This window comes from Callorhinchus milii, unplaced genomic scaffold (genome assembly GCF_018977255.1).
Source record: "Callorhinchus milii isolate IMCB2004 unplaced genomic scaffold, IMCB_Cmil_1.0 Scaffold1, whole genome shotgun sequence".
NCBI classification, from domain to species: domain Eukaryota; kingdom Metazoa; phylum Chordata; class Chondrichthyes; order Chimaeriformes; family Callorhinchidae; genus Callorhinchus; species Callorhinchus milii.
Window position 1 is genome coordinate 23,264,773 of NW_024704742.1, and position 23,066 is coordinate 23,287,838.

The 23,066-nt window shown below is 40.1% G+C and overlaps 1 protein-coding gene across 2 annotated transcripts in view; it reads right to left on the reverse strand.

Annotated features, from left to right (window-relative positions):
- Positions 1-991: 991 nt before the first annotated feature.
- The window catches only part of lrba (LPS responsive beige-like anchor protein), a 430,270-nt gene continuing 408,195 nt past the window's right edge, over positions 992-23,066 (reverse strand). For both annotated transcript variants that reach the window (XM_007904022.2, XM_007904021.2), the window contains 4 exons: positions 12,934-13,035; positions 10,828-11,024; positions 4,537-4,688; positions 992-2,347 (listed from right to left, as the gene is read on the reverse strand). In XM_007904022.2, coding sequence (XP_007902213.1) covers positions 2,257-2,347; positions 4,537-4,688; positions 10,828-11,024; positions 12,934-13,035 — 542 coding nt within the window. In that variant the 3' untranslated portion in view covers positions 992-2,256. The remainder of the gene's footprint in view (positions 2,348-4,536; positions 4,689-10,827; positions 11,025-12,933; positions 13,036-23,066) is intronic.

Below are 23,066 nucleotides of genomic sequence, written 5' to 3' on the forward strand. Positions count from 1 at the left end.
CCTGAGGGAAGGGCACTATATAACAACATATATGCAAGTTGTTGTTGCTGCAATTGTGTTGGTAACTTTTTTGAAAATGTGTCACTTTTTTTCTTCTACTTGCATTTAATCCAGTGAGCATCAGTTAGTTATCTTTGGTATATTACTTAAGAAGCCTTATGAACCCACTAGGCTGGGATAGAGGGCAAGAGAAAGAGAGAGAGAAAAATAACATCTACACACACACACAGGACCATTAGCATCATGAACCCCCATTTTGCCTTCAACCCCCCCAGTAAATTGTATTTTTACCACGTTTAAATCTCAAGCAAATGCTTGCGTTCACATTGAGGCCTCATGTCAGTAATATGCTACTCGCAGCTGCTGGTAACTTTAAAATCATACATGTGACATTTCACACATGCACATGTGAGAGCACAGGCTTATAAGCCATGACTAATAAAGCATGATGTGTGGTATTTGAAATTCCTTTTGCAAAAGAAATCCAAATGGAAGTTATTGCCTGACCATCAATTCAATGCCAATGGGACCGGCTCCGTGTGCTGTTACAATATTGGATACATTCATTAATTGTATTTTCTAAACATTCCTTCAATCCTCTGCCAAGAAGATTAAAGTTTCATTCCTGAAAGCATCAGCATTTGCTTTTCTTGAAGTAAAAGTGAAATAAATCGCTGCCTGTCCGATCAGCTAAAACCTATCGTGTCCAACTCTTTTGTTATAGAATTAGCTTCTTGCTAAGGATGACGTTATTTCTCCAGATGAGAACCAGTTTGGCTTTTGCAAAACCAGAGGGTCTTCAGTTGCATAGCCTCAGGTGACTTGGAGTTGTGTTGCAGAAAGGGAAAACATGATCCACAAGGCAGGCAAAGTAACGGTTTAGAAATGCCGCTCGGAGATTTGTTTGATTTAATACTATTTAAATAAACAGAGGCAGATCTTAAAAGTTTGATTGTTTTAATACCGTCACTCAAAAAAAAACACCTTCCAGTCTCAAGATACAAGTGAATTTTATTTTTGATTTCATTACACAAACTGGAATAACTTCATTCCAAATCATCACCAAAAAAGCTCTTCTGAGTGAGGTTTTGAAATACAGTAATTTGGTCCCTCGGGCAGGTTACTAATGCACCACTAGGCACCAATAGGATCTAAATTGGACAAACAAACATTCTCTCAGCAAGATGGAATGTTTTCAGCAATCTGGTTTCTGAAGGTTTTGTAGGCTGATCACAACATCCCAACCATGGGATTTCAGACACAGAATAACAAGCAATGACAAGAACCCAGAGTTTCACAGTTACTAGGAGTTATTGGAATTCAGCACAACAGTGTTGAGCAATTTCGAACACTTTTAACAAAGGCTATTGAAATTAAAGTCATGGACATTATTCTCTGAAAACGCACACACACACACACACCAATTTGTAATGGACAAACCTTATTACACTGCTTTGATTCACTGTTTACCTGAACTCCAAGAACATTTAATATAACAAAGATCCCTTTTCCAGCCCAGCAGCATGCCAATGACAAGAATATAATTTCCAATAGACTGCTATAAAGTTAAAAAATCCTAGGTCATAATTTAAATATTGCTCTTTGTTCCCAGCAATGTCAGTGCTAAGCTACCATAACATTAATGAAAAAATACAGTAAAGAATCATGCCTTAGAAAGATTTGTACACCCCTACGTGCAAACCTTCTCCCCAAAAAGAAACCATTTTTTTTAAAATGTGATCTCTGTAAATGCAAGAATTAAATCACAGGTGTAAATATATTGCTCAATTCTAACACAATTTATGAACATCTCTGATTAAATTTGTTTTACATTCTTTCAAATCACTCATTTCTTCATACAGAGATGGAAATAAAGAAATAGTTAGTATATTTCTTGTGAATGAGACGCATATAAAGAATCATGTAAAGATTTATTCCTCCTAAAAATAGACTTTTTTTAATCTCTGAATTAGTCTTATATGTTCTGATGTTTTAGTAATGGTATGTCAAATTCCTTATATTCTACAAAAATAGCAGTAAGCATTTCAAAATACTCTGCTTTCCAAGAGACTTTGTTACATTCAGATTTGCTGCTTCTTCATGTAGATCGATGCCTTTATGTACAGTGGCGGGACTGTGTGACTACGTTGATTAAAAACTCTTGAATCCAATGCACCAGCGATGGCTCTTTGCTCCTTCGAGGGATAATCCCCGGTCCAGCACGAAGCAGTGCATTTCTGTCTCGTGAGCGCACTTTCAGTACCTGGTTCGATACTCATGATGCCATCGATTAAAATCAATGTAAAACAGTACTATGCTTCCAGATGCCATACCCGTAATGACGACCCTATGTTAAGAAACAACCAGTTATTCACACACAATACAATCGGGGAGGTTTTCATTGAATCAGACACCGCCTAGCACAGTGTGGATTAAGTTTTAAAAACTCTCAGTAAGACAGCACCGTTTTTAGTAGAGGAATAGATTTGTTAAACGGTATCCCTGTGTCTCTGCAAACTTCTGCTTTATAAAATTACTAAAATGATATGAGGAACAACAATAACAGATTTAAGAGCAATTGTCAGATTTAATTCCCACTCTCTAACCAAAATGATACCTTAAAGGGTATTGACCTTAAAGGGAAAGTTATCAAAATATTATAAAAATGATGGGCACATTTTTTATGTCTAGCAGTTTGCTAATAAGGGCATGTTTGTTTTATGGAATGTACAGCATGATTGAGGAAGACTGATTATATGGTATTTGTAGAATTAAAATTACAGGGTTGCAGTAGCAAAATAGCTGCTTCCAAGACATATCAAGGATTATTTGTGGCGAAGAGGTCATGTATATAAAACATAGGTGGACACTCAGGATGACGGCGGTTGCAGGTAAACTTTCATAATTTTGTTGAGATCTCTTAGAATTTACGTTCAAACAGATCTATGCTCCAATCCCCAAACCACAGAGCATTAGATATTGATATTCTTTCTGCTGTCAAACCATTCTCTCAGGATTACTATAGTTATCTCAAACTTTCAACCGTTCTCTAAATCTGTTGTAGATTATGCGCCATTTTGTGGTCATATAGGCTGCCTTGTGTTCTTGCTTTGCTGTTTGATAAAATTCATCAAATTTACTGCAACAAATGGCCAAGAGTACACACTAGTGATCGCTGTGCTCCTCGTTGTACAAAAGGCACTGTCCTCATCACCATCTTTATTGAAACACACTTCTTAACACTTTACGACACAATGAGATAAATTATCGTAAATTAATCCTGTAATAGTTGGATTTGCTGCGTTAATTGAAGACTAACCTTTGAAATTTTAATGCATGAGTTTAAACTTTCCCTGATGACCCTGTCCTCGTGATGTTCCATGAAAGACAGTGGGGTCAAATATGTGTTCTTTCCTAAACCAGCAAACAGAACCTCAGTGCACCCACAGTTAGTTGTAAGGAGAATTGGTGCGTACGCACTGGTTCCTGTTTTTCATTTTTATTGTTAAGAGCCCGATTTGTGCAGGTCAGGAAGAGGAACTGAGAGTCTGCCATAGTTGAAATCCAATCTCGCCCCCCCACAACGGTGAAACAATTGAATAGCTGCCACATTCATCACACCCTCGGCAGCAGGTATCCGACCGCAGAAAGAGATTCTTCCCATGCGAATAGCACAATGTACACCTATATCCTTCAGATAATCTCTTTCGTTGTGGGGGCCGGGTACATTGCTGCCTGCAGCCATGGCTTAATGGTTGAGTAGCATTAATGTAAACAGCAGTGATTTGTGCTGGCCAGAGTACAGAACCTTAAAACATAATATCTTTGAAAAAAAATCAAAAGAGTTTTGGTGCAGTTTTTCAGGGGAAAGCTTAATTCGAACAGAATGTTGAAATCAATGTAAAAATTGGGGGATGGGAGTCACAGCTTGGAAACATTCAGAGCTTCTCTGAACCTCTGTCGGTTTTCCTGAAAATAGGCCGTTTGTGGTTATTGGCCATGATCTATAACCTTGCAACTGGGCTACTAAATGGAAAGAATCCTGAAGGCAGGCAAACGTGACTGTCGTATAGCAGCGCAACACAGCACGTCAGGGAGCCAGCGCACAGTGCCAGAGAGCAGGAGCCGTGCTGGCCAGCTACAATCTCAGCCGTGTGGCTGTGGGGAACCACATACACAGCCGATGGTTCCCCAGGGGAGGGGATAGAGAATATTCACAGGCTTGACACCCTTTGTCCACTTCAGGGTACAGATAAGAGTTTTGCCTTCTTGGCTGTAGCGCTCAGGGAAAATAAAACAAGCAGCTTTTACACTTGTGGGGATACAAGCTAACCATCATGTGAACTGGGCAGCCTTGGCCATCCACGATTGTTATGAACTGGATCTACAACATTTTTAATCTACAATATTGATTTTGAAAAAAAAATCAACTCACAAGCATTAAAGCCGAATAGATTGCTGGAAAGACAGTTTGCATTTTCTTTTGGAGGGGGAGGGGAGCATAGCTTACATTGAATCCACTCTCAAACATCTTACCTTTGATCGTGAGACATGGCCATGGATCTAATGCCAGCGTCACAGCCAGGGTAGGTCATCAGCTGTTTGAAGTCCCAGACCTGCCACACAGCCACTATTCCACTGTCTCCCCCAGTGATGAGGTACTGTCCATCACGGCTCAGCAGCATAGCCTGGACAAGAACAATGCATGTTACAGCCAAGCTCACCGCAATAAGTCCCTCAGATACCTCCCATGTTTGGCTGTGTCTCAGCAGCTGGTCATTTTAAACAGTGCTATATATTAAAAGTATCACCCAGCATTTTCATCAGGACACAACATTCTCACTTCTAACTGAAAGCTGACAGTTTTATTTTTCCTAATATGCCAGTTTGTCATAATGGTAAATCATTAAGTACACTATCCGTGCCTTACATATTTATTTTAAGAAAATATGTCAATTTCAGTTCTACTGGTTAGTATATCAAAGGCCAGTACAGATACAAGTGCTTGAGATGAAACATTCCTCGGTTATCCATGGGCTTTGCTAACCCCAATGCTGATAGTGTTATTTGTAATCATTTCATGACAAGAATGGTGAAGCCCTGAATCCTTTGAAAAGTTACTTCATTCTTACGTCGCTCTCCAATAGCCGACATGGAAAATGCCAGTGCTGTGCTGTTTAATACAGAATGTATAAACACTGTCAGAGTTAGATAGTCTCATGAAGAGGCCGATTACACTCCCAGAGAAGATTAAGTGTTTCTGAGCCATTTGCCTAAAATGTGAAGATGATGATATAAAAAAAGGAGTTTTTTTTAAGGATCTCATTTTCGAACCTTCTTCAAACATACATCAAGTGAACCCAGAATTACAATAGAATTATACACATATATTATATACATAGAATCTACAGCACCAAAAACAGGCCATTCAGCCCAACTAATCCATGTAAGTGTTTATACTATACACATGAACCTGCACCCATCCTAATTCCCCCCTCTCTGGCCTCCCCCATCTCCTTTCTCTCTCCTGAATGCAGAGATGTGCTAGAATGCTACAGGGACTAAATTGCTTTATAGCAACAGAAATTCTTTCCAATTAACCCCATTACATTTCTGAGCAGGAGTGAAAAAGGCAGTGAGATGGCATTGTTTAAAGCTCCTTCATGAATGGATATTGAAATGTTACAATACGATTATATTACTGAAATAAGAATAACAGAAGCATTAGCAAAACATCAATAAACTACAGTGATAATAGCAGGACATTATCAAAATACTTAATGTTTTATAAGTCAATTAAACAACTGCACTTAATGAATGCTTTTCTGTTATCACATTCAAAACAAACCGACATTGATTTCTGTCAGTTCCTGAAACCTGTCTGAAATAAGTTCAATATTCTGGTGTAATTTACTGGTTTTCAACACAAATCTATCAACTGTTTAACAAATGCAAGAATCAAATTCCAAACACTTATTTTCCATTTGGTCCTATTGCGTGGAATTCCTGTGTCAGGAATCTTACTGAAATGCATGGATGTGATCCAAACATAACATTTGGACAATTGTTGGGTGTGAAATACATGTCTCTCTGAATATCGTTAAACTGTTATGTTTTTCCCCTCGCTACATTCCTCTCTTTTTGCCCTGAAGGTGTCAGACATCTTTTTTTTCACACTCCTGTGGGGTGGGTCCATAAATCTTGGAGGGGACAAAGTTCAAATTTTGGTCTGTACTGAGTTAGTTTATCTCCGACAGGGCGCATTCAGGATAAAATTGGCCACTGTCCTGGATGATTGCTAGCCGAAGACTTTGTTCCATGGTGCATGTGTGCACACTTGGGGTAAAGATAGGAATGGCCTCGGCTCTATTGGTGCCCCTGCAGTCAAATAGTCCCGTTCCAGTCAATGTCAAAACTTGCACATGAATAACAGTGCCGGTTAAAAGAACTTTAAACAGCAGGTGGTGAATGTGTGCGACTGACTGCCAATCGAAATGGCTTTGGCATCGTTTGCAACACTGCTTAATGATAATTATCATATCAAAACACATAATTAAAAGCCACAAATCCCATCACATTGTTTTACATTGGGACTGGTCAGATCAGGCACAGCTGTGTTTTCTGGCTCTGTACATTGATCTAACACATTGAAGGAAAGTACTGAAAGGCACCCAGGGTTTCGCGATGGCCATCAGTACCTTTACAAAGAGTTAAATGCCTTGAAAAAGGAGTGAAATGAGCTCAGGAAAGAGCAGGTGAAAATGTTTGAGGGAGAAATTAGTCAAATAGAAAATAGTTAGAAAGATCAGAAACTGCAAATCATGCAATGTTAGAAACAAAGTTAAAAGTTAAGAATCCCAAAACAGAGCTAATAATACTCCTTGCAGTTGATATAGCACCTTTCAAAACAGGTGGACGTCTTAGATAGATTTCATGGAGTCACGAGAGTATAGTGACTGTATTTTGTACGGAGCTAATTTATGTATAGCAATGGTACGATAAAGAAGACTGATTTCAGTGCTGATGTTTTAGCTCTTAATATGAGCAACTTGTCCAGAAGCAGGTGGTACGACATGAAACAAGGGAAAGTAGAGCACTGCCACCATTTTAGGGGAAAAATTCAAATCAAAACAGGTGCACAGCCCTGAATAAACAGCGCACAATTCCCAGACAGGATGAAAGTGTGGCTGTAATTTTTCTTTGTCATGAAAGATGAAAGTACATTTGAATTGTGCCTTTTGCTTGGGAATAGAAAATGATTGCAGTTGTCGGCATTCTGGCATGCACGACATCTGAAAGGCACCTCAAAGAACTTTCTTGCATACCCTGGTACCCAAAGGATTTCTGCATTGCTCTGCAACATTTAGTTTTCAATTACCACCAGGAATGTCACTTGCAGACTGCAGGCAATTATTATTCATTTCAAATGCTCTTTAATCACACTGGTGTGTTCAGCCTGGAAGTGTAATAAAACACTGAAGCTCTGGTTGGATATATTGAACTCCCAACAGGGCTTACTCCAATGGCACATCTGCACATTGAGCCAGACTATCCAGGAGCAAGATCCAGGAAGCTTTAAATATACTTAAAGGCAGACAGAGGTACCAATAAAATGTGTGCAATTTAAAAATATATATTTGTATTCAGTTGTGTGTTCCCCATTGCCATTCCCAGGAGTTACCGCTCACTCTGTACCACGTCTCTCTTTAACTGCCATCCATTAACTGACAGGAAATACAAGCTGAGCAGGGTGAATCTAACCTCCCGAGAGTAAACACCTTGCACTCCTGGCTCTTCTTTAATGTACCATATGACACTCTTGCTGAGGGCAGTGAAAACATACTCAACCGAGGCACGTGGCAACAGCCCTTGGTATGACATCCATTCAAATTCTCAGCTGCTTGAGTCCCTTGATCACATGTAGGGAACAGTCACTAAACGCTGCTTTACGATAATTTGTGACCAGTGGACAGTAGTGTAAGGCTACTTCCATATGTGCCTCCTGCTCCAGGAAATAACGCTGCTACATGCTCAATTCACATACATATTGAGTTTCAGCAGATCTTAGTGGGGCCACAAAATTTGGTCTAAGAATAATCTATAATCCTTGCGTTTGCACAAATAATTGTCCCTCCCTTTCCTCAGGTAAATTCATCCATCAGACGATACTTAGAAACACTGAAGACCACAATAATGGTTATCTCCTCAACTCATACTTTTGGAGTTTAGTGACCCTCAAAGAATGAATCTAAAAAAATAAAAAACTTAAGCAAACCTGGAATCTGAAAATACCATCTGGCCCATCAAGCCCATTCACTCCACAATTTATATATAATCACACCATCATGTCTGATTAATGGTTCTGAAATTCCTGCACTAATTTCTATGGTAATTAAGAGCTGCTACTCTCTGTATACAGATATTTTCCAGCTCCCTCTTAAAGGAATCAGTTGACCTAGAAATGACTATTTGATCAGGAAGCCTGTTGCCATTCTGTTTGTGATGTGGGGAAGAGATTCTTCTAACCTTATAAATTTGGTATTAGTGAAATATAGCAGTATTGGAGCCACTAAGGTAAATAGCCTTCTCGCATCATTATTGTACATGAACTTCATTTTGTTCCTGGATTTAGATCTAAAATTGTACATATTGTCACGGTTAGTCTTTCGGAACCATGTCATTCAACAAATTTATCAAAGACAAGTTATCTGACAACGCAGACAACCAGATGGTTTCATCTTAAGCAGTAGCTCTTATCTCAAAGTCAAACAACATAATCTACAAAGTAAGTGGGTTTCAGCTACTCAATGCACCCACCCCATTCAACAGGCCTATTCATGCTGCCTGGTCTCTTAGTAGGATATCTGACCCAAAAAACCTTACCAAGGGAGTATGGGATGGGGTTCCAAAGGGTGGGGTCAGAGAGGCTGAAGGCCTGACCGACGATGGTGGGGGGTGGGCAGGGTGGAGCCCGTTGAGCGGAGGGAGAGGACAGGTCCATATCGCTACAGCACACTACATAAATGTTGCTGGTGAGCGGTTGTGTGATCAACATGCTATTAATTGGGACTGTTTGTGGGGCACTGCTGTGTGCTGCCACATTTTTCCCACAAAATATACAGTCAATTCACTTTACAGTCAAATCTGTGAAGCACATTGAGTCATCTTGAAGATGTGATAAGGGCTATATCAAATGCAAGGATTATTGTTATTATTATTACATATGTGATCTCTGTGAGCTGCTCAGATGTTAACTTATAAGGGAATTGAAAACAGTTATTTTCCTCTATTCAGTAAATTTACCAGACTTGTTTTGTGGATGCACTTGCAATTGGATCTTTCCATTACATGTGCATGCTACCAGCCACTGATTCATGTATTTTTGTACATCAGTCAGATTTAAAATCAAATTGAACTTTGTTTGTGTACAAATCTTTTTGGAATCAGCGTATTATTAGCAGAGTGGATTGAAATGGGCCATTATCTCCATTCCATTGCAATACCAATAATACTTTTACTGTCAGATTGAAAATAAATGGTTCATTATTTTATCAGTATTAATCGCACAAATAACATTGGACTGAACCATGCTGTTTGTTCTCCAAGCATTATATCCTTGACTGGTTCAGGTCCTACTTTTCACACCACCTCCGCTTCGTCTCTACAAACGACTTCTCCTCCAGCCCCCGCACTGTCTCGTGGGGTGTTCCTCAGGGCTCTGTCCTCGGTCCCCTCCTCTTCACCCTCTACATGCTCCCCCTTGGTGACATCATCCGCAGACGTGGGGAAAATTTCCACATGTATGCGGATGACACTCAACTCTATCTCTCTGCCTCCACCCTGAACTCCAGGACTGCAGGCGTCCTGACCAGCTGCCTGTCCAACATCAAGTCCTGGACGAGGGACAACTTTTTCCAACTCAACGTCAGCAAGACCGAGACCCTCCTGATTGGCTCGCGCCAGTGCCTCCGCACCTCGGGCACTGGCAGCATCAGCCTCCAAGGCTGCAAACTCAACCTCACTGAGCCAGTCAGGAACCTGGGTGTCTTGTTTGATCCTGAACTGTCCTTTCTTCCCCACACCCACGCCATGACTGGCACAGCCTACCACCACCTCCGCAACATTGCCAGACTTCGCCACTGCCTCACCCCTCAGGCTGCCGAAACCCTCACCCACACATTCGTCACATCAAGGCTCGATTGTGGAAACTCCCTCCTCATCGGCCTTCCCAACTCTTCCCTTCACAAACTGCAGGTCATCCAAAACTCTGCACCTCGTGTACTCTCGCCTACCAGGCTCCGTGACCCCATCGCTCCCACCCTCGCCCGACTCCACTGGCTCCCCATCCCTCAGAGGATCGAATTCCAGATCCTCATCCTCACTTTCAAGGACAACCATGGCCTTGCCCCTTCCTACCTTTCTGACCTGCTGACTCCCTACCAACCTGCCCGTTCCCTCTGTTCATCGGGCTCCGGTCTGCTCCATGTCTCTCACCCGACCCGCCCTACCATTGGTAGCCAGACTTTCAGCCTCTCTGCCCCCACACTCTGGAACTCCATCCCAGTCTCTTCACCTCGCTTCCTCCCTTGCCTCCTTCAAGGACGGTCTGAAGACCCAAATCTTAATTTTACTTTAATTTTAAAATTTTACTCTTCGATCACCCTCCCACCCTCTGCCTTCTCTCACCCTTACCCCACCCCTCCCCCATGCTCGGGTCCTGATTCCTGACTGTCCAGCACCTTGGGACGTCCTCCTGACACGAAAGGTGCTCTATAAATGTAATTTTGTTGTGTTGTTGTTGTTGTATACATGTAACAGTGCGCTTACCTTTGTAGAATCCTCGGTCTCCATCTTGACTAGCAGTTTCCCATTGACACTGAAGACACAAAACTGGCCCTTTTCATAATAAATGACACAGTGGCCTTCGGTCGACAACTGGATTAATCGAGGGTGTAAGCAATCTTGAGTCCTCTCAAGAGCTTTTAGTAAGTCTCCATTCATTGTGTGGATCAAGCACGGACCCTCTATAAATCATCAGAGACAAATAAAAAAGCATATTAGTGTTATTTCTAAGCGAGTGAGTCACAATAGACCTGTTTCCACAAATAATCGCAGACTGGGCAGTCCAGACCAGCAGTGTGTTAAATAAAATCGGTATAAGATCACACTGTAATTTTGCAATCACTACGCAAGCAACTTCTTCCAGCAGTCAGAGAGTGCCATCCTGGAGTTTATTTCTATTAAAGTATTCAGAGAGAGTCAACACTGGAGGTGCAGGCATTAGAATGTGTTGCGGTAGCATTACTTAACTGTATCAACATATTGCCTGAACCTACCTGTGTTACCATACCCTTTATATGATACATTGAATATCAGGTTACCTCCAATCATGGTCATTTTTACACACAATGGTAGCTTTGGAAATGTTATACAATGCTGGCTGCTATGGAAACAATTAATTAGAGTTTTGTTTGGGTTGGACATCTGGTTATTCTTTTATAGCAAAATGTTTTAAAGCCTCTGGGAAATGGTAATAAAAAATTTCTGCAGCAAATCAGCAGTAGGTAGAGTTCATTAAAAAAAGGTCTCTGTTTTCACAGGAAATCGCAAGCAGTGCAGGCATTTACCGTAAGCAGGAGTGCGTGCTGGGGCTTTCAGACCCAATAACCCTTCCATTAGTTACTTCACAATGATACAAAACAGGACCAAAATGATTTGAGCCCTTCGTGTTAACTGACAGCCTCACTATGTTACGGCTAGTTTGACATTCCATTTGGCTTATTACTTTAGTGATTCTCTTCCATCTCCAGAAGGGCCTGTTTTCTCCCTGTACCATTCTTTGCTGAGACAGCAGGCCAGTCACCAGTTACCATCCTCTGCCAATCCTGCTCAACATCCCGCCTTAAGGAGATCCGAAAGCAACTTATCTGTGAGAAAGTGACTAGCTGCCACTAAAAAGCTTTATCAGAAACTTATTGTGTGAGGAACAAGCTGGCTACATGTCCACTTCAATCCACCTGTCTGTAAAATATCAGAGCAGCATGCACATATTTCATAAAGACCTAATTCAGCAATGATCATAAACCATTTATAGAATTACTTCCATTTAGTGTGAAATTCAATTGGGGAATGCAGTCTAAAGGAAGATTGTTCCCATCTGTTCAGTAACAGAGATAGGATCGACCCAAACCTATTGTAGGTCCAGCTATTCTGACAGAGTCTGTAGCCAAGCCTGAATAACTGCAAACAATTTATTTTCCCCCTAATATTGGTGCTGGACAAATTCCCACCTACTTATATTCTTCGCTATCTTCTTAGTTTCCCTCGCTTGCCATACACCAACTAATATGCAAGAAAAACATATGCTTTCAGGTCTCTTCCAAAGCCACTCCAGTCTTCTTTCAGTGTCTCGTCTCCTCCCCCCCATCCACCCACCCACACACGCACTCCCACCAACAGCATGGGAGAGAGATTATGAATTCATCATATGGGGAATTTTGTCGGTGAAGAACTCTGTATCAGAGCACTAACTTGTTGATGTACCCTACTGTATCCTTTAACTTCAAAGTACAAAGTTGCTAGCTTGACGATGCAGTGCATCTGTCCACCATTGCACATGAGGTGGTAGGAGATGGGTTCATATCTACCAGTGCCCACATGGTGAGGCCACGAGTCGGGAGACAGTGAGCAGAAAAGAAGATGACGGAGTTCATCTGTTTTGGTCTGGCTTTTGACTGTTACTTAAATCGGGTTACTTGCAGAACAATAGATGGTGAACAAGACTGAGGTAAGAAGAGGGAAAGAACTCAATGTAACCTCAGGAACGAGGGAAAGGGTAGAATGGCTTGTCTGCCCCAAAAGATAGTAAACTGATCCATTTTTATCTGACGAGCTGTGATTTTTCAGTGCCTGACATTTTCTGATTGTACCTACCTTTGGAGCCGCTGATAACTAGGCCAAGCTCTGCACACACGGCAGCACAGCTAATCTCGCAATCATGGCCTGTCAGAATAGCTCGAGGAGCAGCGTATTCAGCTGAAAAACAAGACAAGAAGCAGATGTTCAGTTTCAACATAAAAAACAGGAATACAGTTACTTTGATATAGTAAGAAGCAATCCCAGAAAACATTTGGCATAAGCCCTTGAAGCTTTTATTTAAAAAAAACTATTTCGCCTTTATAAGAAATTAATATACGGCTGGAGCCAAAATAAAATACATTATCCAGGTTAATAAATATAAACGTCCATATGTCAAAGTAAGGGGCGCAGGACTTTCAATAAGTTCAGTATTTTACTATTCGACACAAAGTGGCTAAAGTTTGGGACATTAACTGAAAGAAAATGGTTACGCCACAGCTGCTTTTTAGCAAAATCCGATGACATGAGCTCCATTGAAAACACGAACATGGTTATGGATTTAATGTTATATATTCAGGATTCTTTTACGAGCTCAGTTTCTCCTCAGCAGTCTACCAGCTGATGCTGGAGGTCGACTCTCTTGCCTCCCTATGATCTGAAGCACTGCTGTGCAACTGCCTTCTGACTTCATAGGCAGATTGTGACCCAGACAACAATAAACCTGTATTTTACTGGATTTTAATGTATTTCATCGGAGGGTGTATTTCTTACACACTATCAAGTCTTTCCTAAGGTCAACATTACTGCATGTCACTATAGTGTGCCAGCACTTCTCTCTCTTTTTCTGAGTCTCTCTCACCTTGTCTTTGTTCATCTTTGTCCTTCTCTATCTACTGTATACAATAAATTATACACAGTGTAACTGTGTATCTGCAAGGCAACTATCTGCAATTGTCTGATTATCCATATTTAGTTTTGATGCAGAAATAAACATGGGACTGTGAGATACCATCGATAAGGCTATTTGCACATATTCAATGAATGGAAAGGTCAATGATGGAAAGGTCATCGACCTGAAACGTTAACTCACTTTCCTCTCTCCATAGATGCTGCCTGACCTGCTGAGTGTTCCCAGCGACTTCTGTTTTTATATTTGAAGCTTACTAGAGAATGTTTTTCCTGCTTTGTGTAGGGAATTTGAAGCCTAGCAACCATGTGTGCATGCACACAACAAGAACGACAAATTGCAATTATATAATTAAATAATATTAAACATTTCCACTGACACACAACTTCACACATGAGCAAAATTGGATTTTTTTTTGCCAGTGGTTTTACTTTTCGTTCTTACACTTTTGAACAGTGCAGTCAGAGAAAGTCAGAGAGATAGAATATGGGAGACTCAACATGTGTATGTGTGTGTGTGTGAGAGAGAATAAGGAGAACGATAGGAAGAGTCAGAGAAAGAGAAAAGGGCTGGCACAGTGTGGTATAAAAGCAAAAATATTTTCATTAGCACTAGTCAATTTTTATTTCGTACGATGATCAATTCTTGCTCATCTGCCAATGGGGTCGGTCCCCAAATAGTGCAGATATTCAGCTCCCTACGATAATAGAATAGATGCTTGTGATATTCACAGCCAAGTATCACTATCACCAGACACAATCTATAAATGGCTGAACAATAAGAACACAATTTAAATTACTCTGAGTGACTCTCAACAAGGTCCAACTTGCAGTCATTTTAATGAGTCTAACAAGTTACTTTCTTGTGGACTCTGTTTCGCTGCTTTCCGAAGCCTGAATTAGCCTGAATTTCTCATGGCCAATCCTCTGTAACTGATGAAAATCCAGGAGCTTGATTTGCCCATAATTGAACTGAAGACAGTTATCACGCTTGTAAACTGAAATGTTGCTTTAATCTCTGAGGACCGCTCACTGACAATGGGTTTATCAATAAATATTAAAACACAAACTGCAATGTATCTTATTGAATTTTGTCTACCAGGCACGACAAGCAGAGGTAACTCACGCCTTCTTGAAAGACAACAGAACCTTTGAACTTTTCCAATCAAACAAAGAATGCACTGTTTCACTTGCCAAACTCCGCCGTTATAATATATTATCGGTCGTTTTAAAAAGGGTACACCTCTCCTAAAAGCGTGACAGTATTTTGATGGAAACTTTCTCGTGGAATGGAAAAGATGTGTGTTTCAGAAACAGAAACCAAATGATCCTAAATAAAATCTTTGAAAGAACCTTTTATGCTGGATTTGAAATCTCTCATGGAACTAAAAACCTAACCTTACAATATACTTTTTAAAAAATTGTAGGAAATATGGTAAACTGCCAAGCCAATATTGTTAAGCACCTGGGACTCTTCCCGACATGAATTAATTAATTGTGAATTAATTAATTGTAAATTTGTATTCTACTAAAAACATATTTTTGTTGTGTATACTTACTCGCACTCCACTTCCCTCAATCAACCCCAAAAAAGTAAATCCCCAAATAATGATTTTCTAAGGTAAATATTAAAACTGAAAGCAAATAGTTCACTGAGCTGAATACATATGAAATGAAAAGATTTTATGTTAGCACCTATCAAATCAAGCAGATTAAGCTGTTTATAGTTACACTATTTAATTCAAATTTAATTTGAATTGCCAGGTGTCAGCCTGGTTCAGTTGTTAGCACTCTTGTCTATTTGTGAGAAGGCTGCGGCTTCAAGCACTACTCTGGGACTTTGAGCTCATCGTCAGAGTTGACACTCCGGTACAGTGCTGTGGGAGTGATATAGTATTAGAGGTGTGATCCACATGAGACATTAAACTGAGATTCTTTCTGTTCTGTAGGATGTTAAAGATCTCATGTCACAACTTACATAGAAACAGGAGTAAGCCATTCAGCCCCCTGAGTCTGTTCCACCATTCTATTAGATCATGGTTGATCTGTATCAACTTGAAAATAAAATAGTTTTTCCCAATATCCATGGTGACAATCCTCCAGAAAAAATTGGCCATTTACTTCATGGCTGTTGGCGAGATATCGCTGTGCGCTAATTTGCTTGCCTACAAAATACACAGTCACTACACTTTATAGTGAATCCTGTGCTTTGAGACGTTCTAAACTACGCAACAAGGCGCTATATTAAATGCAAGGTTTATTATTTCATTTACAATTAAACACCTCATCAAAACAGAGTAAGAACAGCTGTTAGAATGAAAGAATGATCTCTATATTCGAAAGGCTGTGTCTGTCGTCTGTTAAAGATCATCTTAACCCTACACTTCCCCAGATGTTATGCTGCTGAGTGCTTAGTTGTGTGATCCAGTCCACTTCCTCTGCTGCCCCCTGCTGGTTATGCATCAACTACCTAATCCCTCCGCTGAAGCAGGCGTGAACAGATTGGTTCCATGTCTTCTAACTGATTTGGTGCTCAACCAGGTGAGGTGCAAACTGGCTGCCTAACAGCGGAAGGTGTTAATACTGGCCAGCACTGGATGAAGACTGTGTGGCCACAAAGTACCTAATTGAACAAACTCAAGTGCTCTGAGAGTTACCCAACCTGTAAGTGTCCAGCTGCATCCTGTGCACTTGAAAACGAGGACATTTTCCTGGCCATATAAACATGCCGGTACCCCAGAACGATGCATCGCAGTGCACTGCTTTTCAAGTTAAACATTTGAATGCAAGAAACATGGCCATTGTACCATATTTCTCCCTGAATTTGCTTTTAAGAGTGGAATCCCGTAGCTCAGTGGTTAGATCACTTGCCTCGCAAGCAAGAGACCTGGGTTCAATTCCCGGCAGGGTGAAACCTTGGGCAAGTTTCCTTACTCCACACACCTGATAATAATACCTCGAGAGAGAAAAAAAAATCGGTCGCTTCAATCCACGACTGTGCGTGGGACACTGCTGTGCGCAATTGGCTGCCGCATTTCGCCCACAAATATACAGTCAATTCATTTTACAGTCTATTCTGTGAAGCGCTTTGAGACGTCTAGAAGACGTGAAACGCGCTATATCAAATGCAAGGATTATTATTATTATTATTAAGCGACAATACATGTTCTCTGTACTCTCCCTTCCAAAAACAAATCCCATTAAATGTGAAAATCAAGTATTGGTTAAGACAAAAGCATCATTGTACCTGTTTATTTTATAAAATGACTGCTTAAAACATAAAAGTTTCAATGGATAAATGGTTACAAAATTGGACTGAAATCTCTGGCATGCTTTTTCAAAAGTATGCCAATGGAAAGTGTTAGTGTAAACTATCAAACTTAAGTTTATTAGTACAATCTTTAACTTTGTATAAAGCCCATGCATTTTCTCACTGCCACGGGTATACAGTTTATCTACTTGTAATCAGGAAAAAACACATTACACAATGTATATTTAACAGTGTCAGAAGCTGTTAGCTTTGTGTAAAAACAGGATCGTTTTGACAGGTCACGTCTTACAGGCAGCGAGTTTCATCTACACATTAATGCAGCGTAATTTTAATGGTCTTCCACACAGTCCATTACAACAATCCTTAAGTGCCTTGAGGACTGCAGCTCACCTGGGTCCAATGTCTCCAGCCCCTCATTATAAAAAAANGTGGAAAAATGGCCACCGGTGTTGGCCACTGACATCACTTCCCACAGGTTGCTGATTGTTGCCGCTCCCTATGTTCCTGGTTGTTGTTGACGTAACTTCCTGAATGCTGCATATGGGCAATAGATGCAGAAAGCACTAGCGACATCACTTCAGCGGCATTCCTGTACAGACTGCACATGTGAAGCATGCAGGAAGTGATGACGATTGACCTGACAAGGAATCAGTCATTTTTTAGCACACGGGAAGCTGACTGATCCATGGGGCCATGGAACGCGGTCCTTATAAGCAAGCGTATAAAAGGCACCTTATAATGGGATTATCCTCTTGTTCTCACTCTGTAATTGTACTCCTATGTTCATTTTTTAAATATTTTAAAAGTTACACATATTGTAAGGAAGCTGAGTGCCTGGCTGCAGAATATCAATTGCCAATACACCTGCAAATAAGCTGTAGGAAAACATGGCTACCATATATGCCTACAAATACAGATACTGCACTTGACAATAAATAACTAAGATGCTCCAACACAACACTTTGCTCTGCAACCGTAGCACTAACTGAGCTAATGCAATTTTGTCATCAATATAAACCCAATGTTTTGTTGCCTTTGTGGCTCCTGCCTGCACCCCCCCCCCCCCCCACTCCACCACCTGCCGAAAGGCACTGTATCTGGCGGCATATTTTTCTTGTACCAAACAATCTGAGGTGAGTATATGACATAATTTACTGAGAAATCAAGTGGGCTACACTATAAAGTAAGATTGGGTGCCATAATGCCATTTTATTCTACTGGACATGTATTGTTAGCATTTCCACCAGTAAAGTGGTTGAGCGTAGGAAGATTTGTTTATTGAACAGCTCAAACAATATTCACAGATAGCTGAGGAAAGCTGTGTTCAATGCAGAGTCCAGAGAACTCTGCTAAATAACTCTGGTTACTAGAAGTAGCCAGAAACTTTAAAAGGACAATTTTAGATTTACATCATCTGCATCTATAATTCATTGGGTACCAATCGATGTCTTGGTAAAAATGGCTCCTCAAAGTGATATCAGTAATCTGGCTGCAGCATGAACTTTGTGATCATGCTCCTCAAACTGCAGGTGCAGGCAGTATCAGTCAACTTTTAGTTGATGGCTAACCCGACCATCGAAAGCACTTCCAGGAAGTGGTTTTGAAATCAATGCCATTGGTTTCAGAATAAATGCGGTTTTACTGCGGTTCAAGTAAACTCTTGAACTTCAAAAAAAATTGAAAAGTTCTTGCCGGGCCTTTTAATGTTACTACAGAGCCGAGCGGATCACATTAAAAAAACAAAGGCTCCGTTGGCCATGTACAGGGCTGTCTGAAGCCTCCAAGAGTGAGGAATGGAAACTCAGTATTCCGAACTGAATAGCTCTGCAGCTGAAAGCCACGTTAGATCAATACAGCAGTAAAAAAAAGGCAGAAAATTCCGACTTTTATCTTTTTGGTTTTCAAGTTGAAAACTGCCAGATTTCCTCAAAATGTATTTGGCTCAAAGAACTTGCGTCTGTTGAATAAAGACAGGAGCACAAGCTAGACTCCTTTTTGTTCTGAGAATCGACTTTTTAAAAGAACATTAAAGAGACCTTTGTCAGAATGTCTGAGGCAGAAGTATGTATAAAGAGGTCAAGGCCTTTTTGAACTAATATGCATGAGGAAAGAATGCAGACCTGGAGTCATGCAGGTTGAACAGGGCACATCCAGACCATGTTCTGGAAAGTTTGGCTCTCTTCCCACTTTCAACAGCATTAATGTAAAGACAGCTGATGGAAACCTTTCCCTGCTTTGATTTATCCTGCCCCTGCTCTGATTTTTTATAAGCTGATAAAATACAGAACAGGCAACTAACAGAACCGATTTTTTTAAGAATATAAAATCACAATACACGATACCTTGGACACAGATTACCCACCCTAAAGAAAATGCCCCACTGTTAATAAATTATCCTACAGTGTAACAGAATCCATGAGATGAATTGACAGCATAGCCCTTACCCTCCATTTAACCATCACCAGACACAAATACAGATGTTCAAGGTTCTTACATCAAACATTTAAAAAGTTTAATATAAATGGTTCTTTATATAACTTCATGCAAAAGCATGAAAATGTAAGCCTCTATAGATTTTACAAATTTATTACAAATATTGTAGTATGTGAAATTCAAATCTAGGGGAAACCTGGAAACTCAAGCCTTGGAGCATTAATTTCTCAATAAGAGGTTCTGCAGTTGGGAATCCTAGGTGAAGTCTTTACATTACCAAGTCTGTGTCTGGAGAGAACCAGTAATATTCAACAATTGTTTTTCTCAATTCCAGACCCCAACTCGGACTGAGACCAGTTGTTGCTGTTAGAGCAAGCTATGAAAAGACACCGCTCCAGAGGCAAACAGCTGATCACCAATGATCATAATAGCCGAGGCCTTTGGAAAAACAGCATGGAAGATCAAAGCCTCCTCTTTCGCACCACACTTGGTAGATAATGTTCAAGGAGTATTCACCACCTTTCAGCTCTCAGCTCTACATACTTGAAGTGAGGAGAAAAAGAGGAAGAAAAGGAAAGCAAAGATAGGCTAACTTATTCCACTTAATCGATGCTTTGTGCTAGCTGATCATGGAGTTGGATTGATGGCAGTTGGGGAGAAATCCAATCTAAGGTCATCCTGCCCCTCTAGCTAGCAAAGTGTCTTCTGGTAACTGTACTCTTGTAGAGAAACTGGGGAGTGGTGGAGACTGAGAAAATACAGGGGTGAGAGTGAGAAAAAGGTTAAATGTGAACCAATAAAATATAAAACATTTAAATAAACATGGCAAATGATATTTTGTTAGAACGCTGGTAATTATTTCGAACACATTCAAAATCCTTACATATCCAATCAAGGTAGGATGATAGAAGAACAATGAATACTGAAAGATGAATTATTTAAAAACAAAAGAACCAGTCAGATCTGCTAGCACAATAACAATCTCTTCCTATAACCCTTAAGACAAGACTTAAATAGATCTCCGTAGGTCAGAGCAATGAATCTTCTCTTCGCAGCATTAATCGTAGTGTTTTAAATTTATGTGTTGTAGCCTAAGGGTGAAACGTGTGGTCAATTGTCCTATTAACGAAAAAGATAAATAAAATTGACGAATTGTTCTTTTGCTTAACTAGAATGCACATGGTACATATTAAGGTTGTACACAGTTAACATCTGAATACAATCCATTTTATTATTCCTGCTTGCAAACATAGGGGAGAGATGTGAGGCAGTAAACTGGGCGGGGGAAGAACTCAGATTACTTTGCATGAACTTATTAAAAATATGTAGTGCCTATATCTGATATGGCAGTTAAATCAACTTTAATAACTTATAAGGGTCATTTCCATAAAAGCTATGCTCTTTGCTCCAGAGTACTTCTTGTGAAATGTACTGCTCAGCTCAGAAAGTCTAAGCGCAGTGCTCTGTCTACTTGTAATGCAGTGCTACAGATATCTCAGAGTGTCAATCCAGAAATCATGACAAAGTGCTGGGAAGTGTCTCTGTGGGAATGTCAGACAGTTTGGATGGAAGGATTTTTTTGGGGGAAAATAATAAAAAACTATTCACAACCCTTTGGTCCTTTATAGATTTTCATGAAATCTTCCCTGCTGAAAAAAACTTGGCAAAATCTCCTATTCAGGTTGTAGATGTACAATTGATTAGAGGATTTTACGTAAATGTATAAAACATTCAGAATGTCTTCATTCAATTACTCTTTTGCCAAGTCTGTCATGCACAAACTTGAAGTATGCCTCAACAAAGCACTCTTAACTCAACACCGACATGGCTCACTTTAGCAATGAACAGATAGCAGACAGATTAATAGAATGGGAGATGTATTTGGCTGGGTAATATAAGGGATCAATTGCATATTTAATTGTTATTCCATTTAAAAGTACAATACAGCTGAGAAAGCAGTAGCGTTTTGCAACTGCAGCTTCCTTACAAACTCTTAAAATAACTAATTTTCACTGCTAATCTTAACACGATTGGAGATGATAACCTTTTGTCCTACTGTTTTATTGACAAAGTAAAAGTTACCATCTCCAATATTTTGGAAATATTCGACAGAAACAAGTCACATTTTATGGCAGTTTGTTCAGCGTATTGTTGGTTGGTTTGACTTTTTCAAGTTAACAGAATGCTTTACATCGTGACGGAAATTTCATACACATATGAATGCAGTTACAGAAGTAACTGAGAGCATGTTTACATACTCAAAGCTGAAAGCTGAGATTACTGGACTTTCACAATCACTTCTGTAACTCAAGGGGGCAATAGCTCACCTTGCAGCTTGTAAACTATCCTGACTATTTATTTATTGCACTTGTAGATTGATTTAAAGAAAGGATTTTTCAAGAAAGAAACATTTTTGCTCATTTTGTGTAGGCTTTTGCTTTCTGAGGGGAATAGTGGCTGATCTGAGCTGCAGATGTCAATTACTGACCAACAGTAAAAACATTCAGCGGATTGTGTCAAGCGTAAAGTGACTTAGATTCTTTGTGTTCTTGGGTCTCTCAGTGATTAACTGGACTTCTGCCACCCCCCTCAGCAATGTTGCAAAATGATTCACATGCTCCCTAACTTCCAAGGTCTCTAAGGCCAATATCAATTGGGTGGGAGGGTGAGCAACCTGCCAGGCTTTCTTTCTGGGCTGTGAGTGAGCTGAGATTGGGACACAGCAGAGTGGTGACCACAGCCACATACCATGAGACCTAAGATTTATTTCTCACCTTCAATGGTGTGTAGAGTGTCCTTACTTTGATCTCTTATGAGCTGCAACAATATTTTCAATTGCTATGATAATAAGAATTTGTTCTGGGTGTATGGAAAAACCTTGGTGTATAAAGAAACTCTTATACTACGATAATAAGAATTTGTTCTGGGTGTATGGAAAAACCTTGGTGTATAAAGAAACTCTTATACTACATACCTGCAAGCCTAAGATATCCTGGCCATCAAAACCATCTAGAGAATCCAAAACAGAATGACACACTGGCCAGGATCAAGAATTAACAGTACAAAGAACTATCTGGCTCAAAACACACACATGAGACAACTCAAACAAATCTATTCGTTAATCAAGTGATTGACTCAAACTTCTTAGGAATGCAAATGCATACCACCCTGATATGTGTCCAAGATACCACCATGAATGTGCTAAATTACACTGCTAAATCTCACCAAGGACTGGCATTTTGAAACTACATCTACACAGATGTAAATAGATGTTTTTAGATTTCCCACACAAAGCAGGCAACTGAAAGCCTGTTTAAATGCTTTTTAACCCACCCAAGGGGTTTTAACAAGGCTGTAAACTGTCTAAGTAAAGGAAGAGCAGATTATAGTTATCAGAACTCCAGAACAGTGAACCAGAGCAAGCCCTGTAACCCGCCTGATCATTTATCATGTATAATGCACGCAGCCCATTTTGTTTGATCATTATATTAAAATGGCTGCAAGTGCAGAAGCAGTCCTCACTAAGACAGCCTTGGTAATTTTGGGAGTAGCAGGCCCATTGATCGATTGGAAGCAACTCCACTGACTAGATGATAAA